General features: G+C 51.2%; 1 protein-coding gene across 1 annotated transcript in view; it reads left to right on the plus strand.

The window, feature by feature from the left end:
• NPLOC4 (NPL4 homolog, ubiquitin recognition factor) overlaps positions 1–13,548 on the plus strand; it is a 28,233-nt gene that overhangs the window by 5,779 nt on the left and 8,906 nt on the right. Inside the window, exons 5-12 of the mRNA XM_030506415.1 lie at positions 1,508–1,556; positions 2,348–2,442; positions 3,570–3,693; positions 4,246–4,425; positions 6,210–6,296; positions 7,832–7,903; positions 8,635–8,761; positions 10,721–10,881. Of these exons, the coding sequence (XP_030362275.1) occupies positions 1,508–1,556; positions 2,348–2,442; positions 3,570–3,693; positions 4,246–4,425; positions 6,210–6,296; positions 7,832–7,903; positions 8,635–8,761; positions 10,721–10,881 (895 nt within the window). The remainder of the gene's footprint in view (positions 1–1,507; positions 1,557–2,347; positions 2,443–3,569; positions 3,694–4,245; positions 4,426–6,209; positions 6,297–7,831; positions 7,904–8,634; positions 8,762–10,720; positions 10,882–13,548) is intronic.

Below are 13,548 nucleotides of genomic sequence, written 5' to 3' on the forward strand. Positions count from 1 at the left end.
ACACAGAAGCAAAGGGAACGAGTGGAAGTATCTGACAGCAGAGACGTGGAAGTGAGACTTGGGTCTCTGCCTGCTTAGTTTTTGGCTTCCCTTCCATCACGTGCCTTTCTAACCTTTGTGTGGAACCAGGGAGCCCATTCTGCTCGCAGCAAAACAACACAGCCTGGCTTTGCCAAGGCTCTGAGCTGCAAGAGGCTTGGGTAAACAGAGCAGCTTGTGGGTTTTGTGGAAGTAAGAACACAATGGGAGTTAATACCACCCTAAATCTACACCGATGCTGCTAAAATCTCCTCTGTCTGCAGAGCTGGGTTTTACTGCTTTCATAACGCCCCTGGGTGCTGGCTTGATGTCTTATTCTGCTGTGGGCTTGGGGCTGGACCCCTCTGCAGGGTAACTTCTGAAAGGGCTCCAGTGAAGGTTTTAAAGGCAACCAGGAATTCTTTCTGTAGCAGAAGAGCTCTCCCTTCCCCTCGTCTTCTCTTCCATCTGGTTTATCTTCAGTGCTGCAGCAGCAAGGAGCTCGGGAGAGCCGTAGCCTTTACGTGGCAGATCCTGTCTAACCTTTTCAGGCTGGTGATAGACGAGGGAAGTGTCACATTATTGAAACAATAAAGGCAAAACCCCACCACTCCACGGCGCAAATACTGCCTTTAACCTGACCACATTTTTCAGCAGGATAAATGAAGGTGTTGTTCTTAGCAGGGAGCCAGCGCACAGTGGTGGATAGTTACGATAAAAAGAGTGTGTCTGGGCTTGTTCCTGTGGTTGGGAGTGCATATCAATCTAAACATGAAGGGATGCTGGCGTTCAGCTGAGTGCATTAGCAGCCTTTCGAGGTCCTTTATGTACATTATCTGCCACAATACTTCGTTAAAAGCAATGCTGCAACTGGATCTCATCCATTTTGTCTTTACAAGCGCCTTGCTCCTCTCCAGAGGCCTCCTTTGAAACCAGCTCTGACCCAGAGCGGGGCGGGCGGGAGGTTTTATTGGTTTGGGGTTGTTTTTAAAGCAATCACCTCCAAAGGAGATGTTTTCCCCTCTGCTTTATAACTTCCCCCAGCAGGTCTTTATCTGCCCGATAAACACATGCTGCCCTGTTTGTTCCCCACCATCCTCTGGGGCCTGATAAAGGCTGAACGTTTGGGTTGTCTCTTTGTTAAAGCCACCCGGGCCAAGCCCGTGACGTAGGTTTGGAATTCTTTGAATTGAAAAGCAGCCTCAGTGCGGGGCTGTAAAACCTGAGAAGCTGTGATCTGACAGGGCTTCACGTGGCCCTGCAGAGAGCAGAGCACAGGCGTGAGGAGGGCTTCATCCTGACCTGGGGCTCTCAGATCGAACCTCTAATCTTGTGGTGACCCCTCTGTCGTGCTCCCTAGTGGGTGGAGGCTCCGAGCTGTATGTTTGTATAGACCTTGCACGCCAAAACTGTTAGTCTGGAGCAGCTTTTAGTCTGATTTTCCATGATCAAACAAGATCTAACACTGCTTCTCTTTCTCTTTGCAAAGGTGTCGCCACGGCCCCCTGGGGAAGTGCGTTCATTGCGTTCCACTGGAGGTAAGAGCCCCGGGAAGGTGCTCTGGGAAGGCACACAAAAGCACGTCCTCCCGCATCCAGCTTCCTCCAGGATGGAGGCTTTTCCTCGGAGCGCTGCCCACGCAGAGGTGGCAGCTCCGGGTCAGGATCCTGCCGTGCTCTCTCAGAGGTGCTGGCTCACATCCAGGCTCACTAAAGCTCCAGGCTGTCGTGACCCTGGGTTCATTCTGGTTCATGCTCTGCTTCTCTGCAGTGATGAGTTTAACAGAAAGTGCTTTAGGAAAGCTCCAATTTTCCTCCCTCTTCTCTCTTGCCCGGATTTTCTTGTTCCATCCCTTCTCTCATGGATCCCAGCACTTCCCGGTTCAACCACGTATTATTGAGGTTGAAGGCAGCTTTAGTAACGCCTACAAATGTGCTGTGTGATTTATGGCATGAAGCAGAGATCCCTCAAGCCAGGATGGCTGTTCCCCCGCCGGGTGCTCTGGAAGTTCTTTGGCCCTGTTTGAGCAGCTGGGCCCTTTGTTTGTTGTTGGATATTAAAAGGGAAAAAGCATTTTGCCTTTGAGGCTCATTGTGATTTGTGGAGCCAATCTGTTATAGAAGTAGGAGGCGATACTAAAGCTCGCTGTTGTAAAGCCCCACTGTTTGTATCACAGTAGTAGCTGCCTTGAAAATGAGCCTAAGTTTCCTTGATGGTTTCCACATTGAGAGGCAGAGGGGTTGACTCTAGAACATGCATATGCTCAGTGCTCACCGTGTTATCAGACAGGTGCCTGACCTGCCTTTCCTTTGTGTGGTGTTTCTGGCAGCCTTTTGATGAGGATTATTTAAACCATCTGGAACCTCCTGTGAAGCACATGTCGTTCCATGCCTACATCAGGAAGCTGACCGGAGGGGCAGACAAGTAAGAAAATCTCTGGGTTTGAGGGAATCTTCTTGTAGCTTCTTTTTCTTTTCAAACACAACTGAAAGCGCAGAGAGATCCCACCGGAGTGTGACAACCTGAGGAGAAAACAGCACGTCGAAAAGAAAAGGGGGGAAAAAGGCAGGAAAACAAATGTATTTTTCTTGCCTTTTTTCTTTCTTGCTGTGGCAGTGTAATTGCTTCCAGGAAACACTGCTGATGGGGGGAGAAAGCCAGATGGAAGGAAAGAGGTTCCCTAATGATTCCAAGCCTGGGTCTCAAACCTCATGGAGAGGCACTGAGACTGTGGTGGACCTGGGGAGCTTTGGTTCACCAACGGCTTTCCTTACCTACAAGCACAAATAGGACAGAAGGATGAGCCTAACATGCCTCAGGGCCTGATTCTGCTCTGTCCCAGGCTCCACGTGTCCTTAGTGAAACCTTTTCCTGTCGTGGTGCCACAGTTCATTGCCCACTAACTGGGACATGTGTCCTACCCCTCGATGGGGTGGAGGACACTGTGGTGACATAGGCCAGGCAAGTGCTGAGCAGGGAGGGAGCACCAAAAGCATCAGCAAAGGATCTAAAGTCCCCTCAGGACTGTTGGGGACCCCACTGTTCTGAAGTGCAGCTCCTGTAGATGAGTTACACGGGGGTGTAACCTTCTCCCTCCTATTCCTAAATGCCGTTGGGATTTTTCTAATGGCTTTGTGAGATGCAGCTCAAGCCGTTTGAAGGGAACTTCCCTTTGCAGGAAGCCTGCACATGAAAGGAGCTCTAATTTGCCCTAGTGGTATAATCTATTACTTCCCCTGTGCTGCATGAATTATTTAAGCAGGGTCCCATGAGTTTTCTGTCTCTGCTCTTGCTTTAATGTCTGCTTAAGAGCTGGGTTGGGGACCACACAGCAGCCTCTCAACCTCCCTCACTAAGTGGGCAGCAGAGTTTCCTCAGGGATCACTCCCAGTGGGAGTCTGCAGGGTGCTCTGAGATCCTCTGCAGATGAAAGCATTGGTGCCACCCTGTTTCCCATTACCCTGCTTCCTCTATATTTCTATCCACTTGCTTTTTCTGAGACCCAAAAGCATTTCCATGATAACAGCAGCCTCCTCTTTCCCTCCTTGCAGGGGGAAGTTTGTTGCCCTGGAGAACATCAGCTGTAAGATCAAGTCAGGCTGTGAAGGGCACCCTCCTTGGCCAGAAGGCATCTGCACAAAGTGCCAGCCAAGCGCCATCACTCTCAATAGACAGGTGAGACGGAGCTCGCAGGAGCCTTGTGCCTAAAGCTGGCAAGGGGCTTGGCTTTTATTTTGGGAGAGGTGACTTCAAGAACAGCCAACTTGGAGCGAGAAGCCCTTGAGTATTGGCAGGTGCTGGGAAATGGCTGTTAAGATCTTTAGTCCTTGCAGAAAAGGACTCCAAAATGTGTCTGGATCAGCAGTTTCCTCTAAACGTGGAGGACGTCTGTGCTAGCGATGATCCCCGCTCCTTCCTCGTGGGATTCAAAAGGCCACCCACTGCTTTTTCTTGTTTCCTTTTAAGTATCAATGTCTGGTTTTAGTTGCAAAGGGCCCTAGGAAAGAAGCCAAGCTGAGGGGGTGCTCAGCACTTCCCCACGCTCCATCCCATGGTGGGTCCTGCTTGCTGGGCAGGGCAGTGGTGCCGAAGGGGGAGGCTGCAGCCGAGGGAGGGGGTCAGCTCCCTTTCCTGGGGCAGGGAAAGCTGCAGAGGGGTGGTGTGTGTCCTGGGCAGTGGGAAGGTTTCGGCGGTAGGATGGCCTGACGCTTGAACTTTGTCAAACAGAAATACAGGCATGTTGACAACATCATGTTTGAGAACCACACAATTGCAGATCGCTTCCTCGACTTCTGGCGGAAGACAGGAAACCAACACCTCGGGTACCTCTATGGCCGGTACACAGAGCACAAAGACATCCCCCTGGGCATCCGGGCCGAGGTTGCTGCCATCTATGAACCCCCACAGGTAAAAACTGGGCCCCTTGCAGTCACTGTTCGCTCATAAAAGATAATCAGGGGGCACAGAAACACTGTGGTGGTTGGGAAACTTCCTGCAGTATTTCAGACTGCAGCTCCATGAGCAGAAGTCCCGTGACAAAGATGATGTGATTTATGTCTTTAATGTCCCTGTCAGTTATTGCCACTGGAAGGATTTTAAAACCCCGATGTGCTTTTTGTTATTTTTTACAATTTCTTTTACATTACTTTGTGCTGAGGTGATTTAAAGCTAAGGGTGGCTTCCTGACAGTGGGTCTCACCTTTCGTGTTTCCTCGATTACTCTATTTCCAAGGCTGTGCTACAGAACAGCTTGAAAACAAGGTCTCTGTTAGGAAAAGAAAGTTGTGGCCCTTGTTTCAATTACTTACCAGCTCTCTGGGAAACTTTAAGCAGTTTAATTAGACAAAAGTACAGTCTGCTCCTTGATGGCGAGGCCGAGGAGGAGATCTGATGCCTCAGAGCAGCCGAGTCCCCACTAGATGGTGCACGGCTCCGCACGGTGAGTCCGGCCTCCCCGGAGCCAAAAAGCTGAACGTGGTGTCAGAGAGCTGCAGATGGAGATGGCAGAGGCAGAAAGCCACTCTGCCCCCAGCACAGGGCTTGGCTTGCAGCTGGCTTTGCCTCCTGGCTCTTCAGGGCAGATCAGAGTCACCTCTCTAAGTGCAGGCACTGTGTACAAACGTGCTGCGGGGTGGGTCGTATCCTTTCTTCTTCTTGGTAAGTTGTGCAGGGCTGCTAGAGTAAGATGCAAGAGATTTATCAGTGGAAAAAGAACAAATGGATCTTTAGAAGTGTGTGAGAGCAGAGTTGCAAGAGTTTTATAAGTTCTTCCTTTCCTCTCCAATATGGATCATAACGTAGAATCATGGAATGGTTTGGGTTGGAAGGGACCTTAAAGCTCCTCCAGCTCCAACCCCCTGCCATGGGCAGGGACACCTTCCACTAGAGCAGGTTGCTCCAAGCCCCTGTGTCCAACCTGGCCTTGAACACTGCCAGGGATGGGGCAGCCACAGCTTCTCTGGGCACCCTGTGCCAGCGCCTCAGCACCCTCACAGGGAACAGCTTCTGCCTCAGAGCTCATCTCAGTCTCCCCTCTGGCAGGTTAAAGCCATTCCCCTTGTCCTGTCACTACACACTTCTATATATGAGCAGAGCCAGGCCCTCTGTTGTTTCAGTATCGCTCCTGCTTTGGAAGTTCATGTGCTTCCAGTTGTGCATGGTGAGAGCGAGGAAGCTGTTGCTGTCCTGGCAAGCAGTCCCTGCTGTGCTGCCTGACACGGCATCTCCCTACACGAGAGCTCGCCTCTGAAACACACCCAGATGGGGTTGTGTTTTCCAGAGCACGGGGGGAAAGCCTGTGCCTGGGCTCTTGGATTCACCAGATTCCTGCCTCTCTGCTGCTCAGAGATGCAGACACGTGAAGCAGCAGCGAAACTGGCAGTTGAACACAGAGCTTTGGAAAGTGATATAATCTCTTGCCTTTTCCAAAGTGCTCTGAAACAGCAGTGGCCTGTTTGTGAATGCTCAGTCTTTCATTCATAAACCCTGACCCAGGCTGAAAACTCGGCTGAAGAGCTCCAGGGGGATGGGTCTGTGAGGAGAGGAGGTCCCTGGGGTGAGACTGGTCACTGGTAGTGCCGGAGGGGAAACCTCGACCTCTGCTTCCCTTCTCTGCCTCGCTCCTGACAGTGGCCAAACGTATTCTGTTCTGTCTCGTTCTGTCTCACCAGCCAGTTTGTTCTCTGCTGCAGATTGGTACCCAGAACAGCCTGGAGATCCTGGAAGATCCAAAAGCTGAGGTTGTGGATGAGATCGCAGCAAAGCTTGGACTGAGAAAGGTTTGGATGATGTTGGATCTTGCGTGTCTTGGTGTGACAGTGAAGAAAGTCCTTCGTGGTTCCCTTCAGCCCCATGGGGTTATTCAAAACATTGGACATACCCGAAATGTAGTTTGTGTTGGTAGCTCTTATGCTTTTAGATATGGAAAACAAACCAAGAGCATTTTCCTGAGCACAAGCATCTAGCAGAGCTGTGCAGCTGAAGTCAGCAGTCCTCTGTCATGAGTGACATCAAAGGGAGTAGCAAAGCAGCAGAAACACCATTTTGCCTGTATTTCCCCTCAGATAGGGGCCGTTCCTGGTAGCATCTCCCCAGTGAGTGCTAATTTGGTGCAGATGTAGCTGGAGTTGCTTTCTGAGTTTCTTCCTTCTGACACAATCTGTGCTCCACTTCCAGGAGCACATTCCAGGCTCCTGCGTGTGTTTTATGCTCCTCTGTGGGGTCGTGTCTCCTGATGCTGCTCACGCAGGCTGCAGCCAGTTAATCTGTGCTGTTCAGGGGTGCAGGCCCCCCAGGAGCTGAGCCTCAGCCCTCTGTTCCCCTCCAGTCACCCGCTCCAGACGTGTGGCTGTTGGGATGCAGGGAGGTGCTGACATCTCTCAAACCTGTCCTGATCATTTTCCTGTTTGGGAAATGTTTTGGTATCACGTGAATGCCAGGAATGAGACGTACACAAACAAGATTTGACTTGCTAAAGAAAACACAAAGCAGAAAAGACTCGGTACAGGAGGCTTTAAACAGCTGTGGTGAGGGCTTTTGTTCTCCACGATAAGGTCTGCAGCCTCTTGCCAGTGTCTGAGGCAAAGCTTCTGTGTGTGTGTTGTTTATTTCCACGCTTCTCCTCTGCTTCTCACATCAGGTATTTTTAATCAATAGGACACGTACCTGAGTGCTGGTTGTGGGGTTTGAGCTGTCTGGGGTCTGAACCAGCAGTTCTGCCTCCGAAGGGTTAATGGTCAGGAGGGGGCTGATCAGAGCTGGCTTCAGCACGTGTGTGAAGGGTTCACGCAGCGGGGTGTGTGCACACATCCGTGCTCTAGGTGCAAACAGTGCAGAAAGCAGGAATGTGGGCCTTGGATCGGAGCAGACCGATTTGGAATGAATCATACTCCAGCGGGAACATTTGAGCTTTATCTTAGCTAGTGACTGAGCTTCCAAATGAGATCATGTGAGCTGCTTTGTCATCTGCTGGCGCTCCGGCTCCGCGCTCAATAGGAAATGCTTTTTGCTGTGGGTGGGAGGAGGTAGCGGCTGAGAGGCCTCTTGCAGCCTCCAGATCTTTCCATGAAAAAATATTCCATAGTGAAACATAAAGCTGCAGGTGCCCCCGGCCGGCCAGCTGGCATGCTGCTCCTGGAAATGGGATTCAAATGAGCCCGGCACAGCTGGGAGAGCCATTTCCTTCAGGCAGCTACAGCAGGGCCGTGCGAGGAGCCAAGAACATCTTGTCCTGCGAGGAGAAAATGTATAAGCTCTCTTCTGCTTTGGGTTTTTTTTTCCTTAAAGCGACTTTCCTTGTAATGCTCCTTTATAGGTTGGCTGGATATTTACTGATCTGGTCTCTGAAGACACACGGAAAGGGACTGTTCGATACAGCAGAAACAAGGTGAGGTTCAAGCGTGCAGCAAATGAGAGCTGCTGGCGCTGAGGGTTCGTAATGGCTAAATGCTGGCTGTGCCCAGCAGGGTGCTGAGCAGGGCTGGAGGTGATGCTGGGAATAGAGTTCTTGTGAAATGGGGTTGGTTTTTCAGAAGCTTCTGGAGGAAAAGGAGCTTGAAGAGCACTGGTAGGGGGTGGAAGCTGTTTAGATAGAATGCAAAGCTGCCTCCAGCTACTCTGCTGTAAGAAATGGTGCTCCTGGCTTAAGAAAATCTGGATGAGCTTTAAGGTCCCTTCCACCCAAACCAGTCTGTGTGATTCTCAGATGGTTCTGTGAGTGGGGTGGTTTGAGGTGCAAACTGAGCCAAAGTGGCTCAGGCAGAGGATGTTCCTCTGGGCTGGGCTTTGTGAGATACATATGGCTCAAAGTTTGACCTTCTCAGCTTCCTGTAACTCTAAATCAATGACAGCCCCCTTTGGAAAATGAATCCGTGTTAAAGTGAAAACAAAAGGTGAGCAAAGGTGGGTGGACCCACAAGTGGGACAGTCCCTCTGGCAGGAGCCAGGCGCAGGGCTGGGGAGCTGACATGTCACATTCTTTTCGCAGCCTCGGCAGCAGCTTTCTAGGGCAGCGTGTTTGCTGAGGGTGTTGGTAGTTTTCTTTGGCTGCAGACCAGGGAAATGGGTCGGGGCTCCACCACGTTGTCCTTGGTATTGATATTTCTGCTCTTCCCTCAGGACACATATTATCTAAGCGCAGAAGAGTGCATCACAGCTGGAAACTTTCAGAACCAGCAGCCCAACATCTGTCGCCTTTCTCCAGATGGTCATTTTGGATCCAAGTTTGTCACAGTTGTGGCTACAGGTATTCACTGGCCTGGGCTTGCCCCAGCTCTCCGGGTTACACGTGAATTATCCCTTGTTAAGAGAAGAATACACAGCTCTGCCAGGAGAAGCCAGACATCCCGGTCCCTGTCTGGCCTGTTTAACAAGGGGTTTGCTCTATCAAGTAAAACACTTCTTCATTCCTTCTGCTATCTTCTCTTCAATCGTTCACCCTGTCCCCTGCAGGAAACTTAATTGAGGTTCAGACTCGGAGCATCCACCTCTCTGATCCAGAAAGCATTTTTTGCCTGCAGCCAGGGGAATAACTGTTCCTCACTTCTCTGGTTTGAGTCTTTAAGCTCCAAGTGCTGTTGCCTGAAAGCGGCAGTGCAGAACCACGGGAATCCAGAGCCTCAAAGTTAACTCTGGCTGGTTCAGCGTGAAGGAGGGACCTTTATCTCCCTCGTGTTGCTGTCAGGGAACCCTTATGCAGGATGCTGCGCTCTTCTGCACATGGAAACATTTTCTGTTTGCCTGAATAAAACAGAGAAGCTGCAAAACCTGCTTTGCTTTGTCACCTCTGATTTTAGCCATTTCACAGCAAGTCTCCAGAGGCACCGGGGAACGCTCCGCACTGCCCGGGCTGCGAGGGGAGCTGCTGGTGTGTGCTGGTTGTTGTAGTGTTCGAGGCTCAATCTGCCACGGGATGACACATGTGTTCACTTAAAACTCCCCTGGAGCAGATACGCTGGGTTCTGGGTCTGTTTAACACAATAACCCCAAAACCAAACCTCATGACTTGCAACCAGCATCCAGTGTAAAAACTGCAAGTGTGATATTGCCTGCTCCGAGCCCGGGTTTTGTAAGTGTTCCCACAGCCTTTTGCAGTGAAAAGCTCTCTCTTTCAGTTGGGGCCCGTGCAGTCAGACCCCTGCATTCCCCCCTGCTCAGCACATCCATCCTTCCTTACAGAGAGATGTGTATCTCGCTCACTCTTTTTCGTATTTATTCCTGCTTTTAAACAAGGTGTTTCACTGGGAAACCAGTGGCCAGCTTTGTTGAGACCTTCCCCGGGTCTTGGTCTATGTTTAATTTCTAGGAGTGTTTGTTCTGGAGCAGTGAGTGATTGAGGTTAGAGATCAAAGGGTAGAAAATGAATATTTCCTCTTTTCTGTTCCAGATAATCTCATTCTCTTCTGCTCAATCAGCCCATCAGGTTTCTATTTAAACACTTGATTCCTTCGTTTCGTGCCATATAAATATATTTGGAGAGTTTGCATCAACTTTGCCTTTAAATCCCCGACATGGATTAATTCCTATCCCCTCCTGAATTCCCTAGGTTTGGAAATAGTAACGTTTTCCTACCATCTGTCTGTATCTTCTCTTTCCAGTTGTATTCTACTGACATATGACCTGATGTTGCTTACATTACCCAAATTAAAGAGCCAAGCATGTGATCCATCAGTGAGCCAGGGGCTTAATTTCCACTTTCCATGTCAGGTTTCCACCGAGCCATCCATTACAGGCTGAGAAAACACTTTTTCTTCTTATCCCTGACATTTCTTAGGTGACCAACCCTCAATCTGCAGCTCGTAGCTCCTTGGAAATGAAACAGGCTCGCAGGAGCTGTGTGTCTGGTTTTTGTTTTGAGAGAGAGGAGATACCTGCAGGGCAGCGGGAGGGTGTTGCTATCCAGAGCCTTCCGAAAGGGCAGCTTCACCTTTAAGCTCCTGGCAAAGCACTCTCGCTGTCACTGCAGGGGTCTGTGCTGTTAGGCTGGCTGTGAAAATGTGTGTTACTTAATAAATGGAGAGCTTAGAGGGGATTCCTGCCTAGAAATCCTTCCATGCAGCAGCACCAGCGGTTTCAGCTCGCCGTTCTTCGCTGTTAGCAAGAGCGTGGTGTTCGCTGCTGCTCCTGGGGTCATGCCTCTCCGAGTTACACTGGACAAATCACTCCTGGGTGGGATTTGTAACCAGCCTCTTCTCTTCTCTTCCAGGTGGTCCCGACAACCAGGTCCACTTTGAGGGGTACCAGGTCTCGAATCAGTGCATGGCCCTGGTTCGGGATGAGTGCTTGCTGCCCTGCCGAGACGCGCCGGAGCTGGGCTACGCCAAGGAGTCCAGCAGCGAGCAGTATGTGCCTGACGTGTTCTATAAGGTAAGAGCTGCGTGCCTGGGGCTGGGGGGAGCTGCAGAGCCAGCTCTGCTGTGTGTCTGGAAATCAGGATGGCCAGCTCAGGAAAGGATGTCTTTGAGGTCTGAACTATTTTCAGGAGTAACCGCTCACCACATGTCTGCAGAGTAATTGCATAAGCTCCATTTCCCCCTCGTAAACGTGCTGTTACAGCTCCCAGCGCAGCAGTAGCCATTGGCTATCCAGCTCCTAAATGAGGTCTGCAGTGATCCACCACGAGCCCATAGCAAGTGCTCTACATTCACCTCCCCTCTCCGTGCTGGCAGTATTTGCCATGCCTCTCTTGACTTTAATCCCCAGCTGAGTTCAGCTTCCTCCGCTGCACAGCCATATGATGTGTGCTCGCAGGAACGGTGTGGTGGGAGCAGTGGGTTCCCTTTGCACTGCTGGGGATTTGCTGGTGTGTGACACACTTACAGGCACCAACTGGGCAGCAGATGCAGCAGAAAATAGATGCAGGAAGAAGAGGGACAGCCTTGTGCGTGCTTCTCTGTGACAGAAGGAAGGTGCAAAGGCTGTCAGAGCAAGGGTTGTGCCCCAGCTTTCCTCTCTAGTGCTGGGGTGGCTGCCAGTGCTCCAGTTCTTGGGTCAGACTAAGCTCCAAAAACTGGTCCTGAGGAGCAGTGGGGGCTCCACACCCCCAGAGTGGATCCAGAATGCTCCTACATGACATGTCCTGCAGGAGCACTGCTGGTGACCTGTCTGCTGTGGCTTCCAGAGCTGCTAGTGATGAATGGACTGTCATTATTCCCTTGACAGTTGTTCCTGGGGATCTTCAGCCCCCCTGTATCTGCAGGGCCAAGTTAGAAACCTGGGGACAGGATCTCTGCAGAGGCTAATGGCACCGCTTCTCAAACGTGTGTATGTTGGTGCCCTGTGAGCAGGGGCAGAGGAATTAATTAATGGTGCCGTTTGCCAGCTAATTAGCCATCCATCACCCGAGTTGGTTATCTCCTTCTTGTCTCTGTGATACTCACAGCCTGCTCCTGCTGCCTGGATTAAAGCTGTCCACGAAGGAGCATGGGATAAGCAAAGCTGCCTTCATTTGGGACAACTGAAATGAGCCTCTTGTGCACCAGCAACAGAAGTGGAGCTGGTCAAAATGCTCTTGTGTGCCCTGAATCTGAAACGCTGGCCCGGGGGAATTAGCTTGGGAGACTCCATCTTTCCCTTCCACCCCTTGACACCCAACTGCTGGCTTGTCTAATGCAGAGGAACAGCCCTTGGCTCGATTCAGTGCTGGAGAGGAAAGGTGGCTGGAATCCGTGCCTCTTCCCTGTGCACACAGGCAGCTCGCAGGAGCTGATAAGCCAGGTCTGGTTCGGATGCAGCAGAGCTCGGTTGAGCAAGGCTTGGCCCTGGCTGTGGAGATGAGCTCATCTCCTGGCGTGCTGTGGTCCTGCTCGGAGGAGCCCGCGCTGTGCCACAGTCAGGGTGCAGCCTTGCAGGAGGTCCCACAGTCTGTGTCCCACATGTGGGCCACCCGGGGTGTTGGGAGTAGCAGGAAGGCAGTGGGTGTTCCCCTACGGTCTTCACTCCCGTTCGGAATCTGAAGCTGGGAGATAAACAGAACGGGAACTGATGGCTCCAGCCTTGTGTGGAAATTTCCATGCACCACACATTCGCTGGGTCGGGCTGCAGCTGATTTCATATGTTTTATAACTCGTATCCATAATTGCCTCTTTCGTGATGAGGGCTGCTCCGGCGGGTGGAATTGTCCTTCAGCCTTAAACGTGTTTGGCTGTAGGATCTCCTGATCTTTTTTGGAATGTTCTTAAATCAACAGAAAGCTTAGTCACTGCTGGCTTGGAAAACCTTTGGGGTCTCATTAAATGTGCAAGGCTTGAGGTCAGAGACACTACCTCATAGTTACTGGGTTGGTGACAGGGATGGTGTCAAAGCCTTGGTCAAGTACCGTGTGAGGAGCAGGAGTCCAGCGCTTGGCCTTGCAGTGGAGAGCAGATGGCTCAAGGTCCAGTGCTCTGCTCCCTGTTACCCTGCTGAAACTGCAGGAGCTGAGCCCCCAGCCCTCACTGGGGAGGTCCCCTCTGTGCTGGCCCCCCAAATAGCTGTGGGCTGAAAGCTGCACTTTAGAGTAGTTGCTGTGTTTTGTCTCACGCCGAGAAGCTATCACTGGTGAAGAGAAAAGTCCATACATACATTTCTGTGTAATGTGCAAGTATTCATTTGAAAAGCCCTTTAGGATGAAAGGAGCTACTGGATGGGAACCAGAAGGGCAGTGTGTGGTGTAGTGTGGGTGTATTTATGGAACAACTGTGCATCCAGATGCGAGGCAGAAGCTGCTGAACCCTCCGATCTGTCTGCAGCAGGGCAGCACAGTGGGTTCAGCTTCGGCTTTGCGAATAGGAATAGGAAGAGGTGCTGCTGGTTGTATCTCTAGTGAGGGGTAAGGCAGCAACTGTGCTTTGATCACGCTGAAAGATGTCTCATACCTCTGCAGTAGGTGTTGTTATTTCAGCGATGACTGTTAAAATGCTCTGGGATTGGCATCGCTGCAGGCACGAAAGGCAGTGAGGGCCCGTGCTGCAGGCAGGAGCTGCAGCCTCAGGGCTGCCCTGCACGGCTGAAGAGGCGTCTTTGGCCAGAGAGCTGCTTTTCCATGGTCTGCAC

Source organism: Strigops habroptila, chromosome 14 (assembly GCF_004027225.2).
Source record: "Strigops habroptila isolate Jane chromosome 14, bStrHab1.2.pri, whole genome shotgun sequence".
Classification (NCBI taxonomy): Eukaryota; Metazoa; Chordata; class Aves; order Psittaciformes; family Psittacidae; genus Strigops; species Strigops habroptila.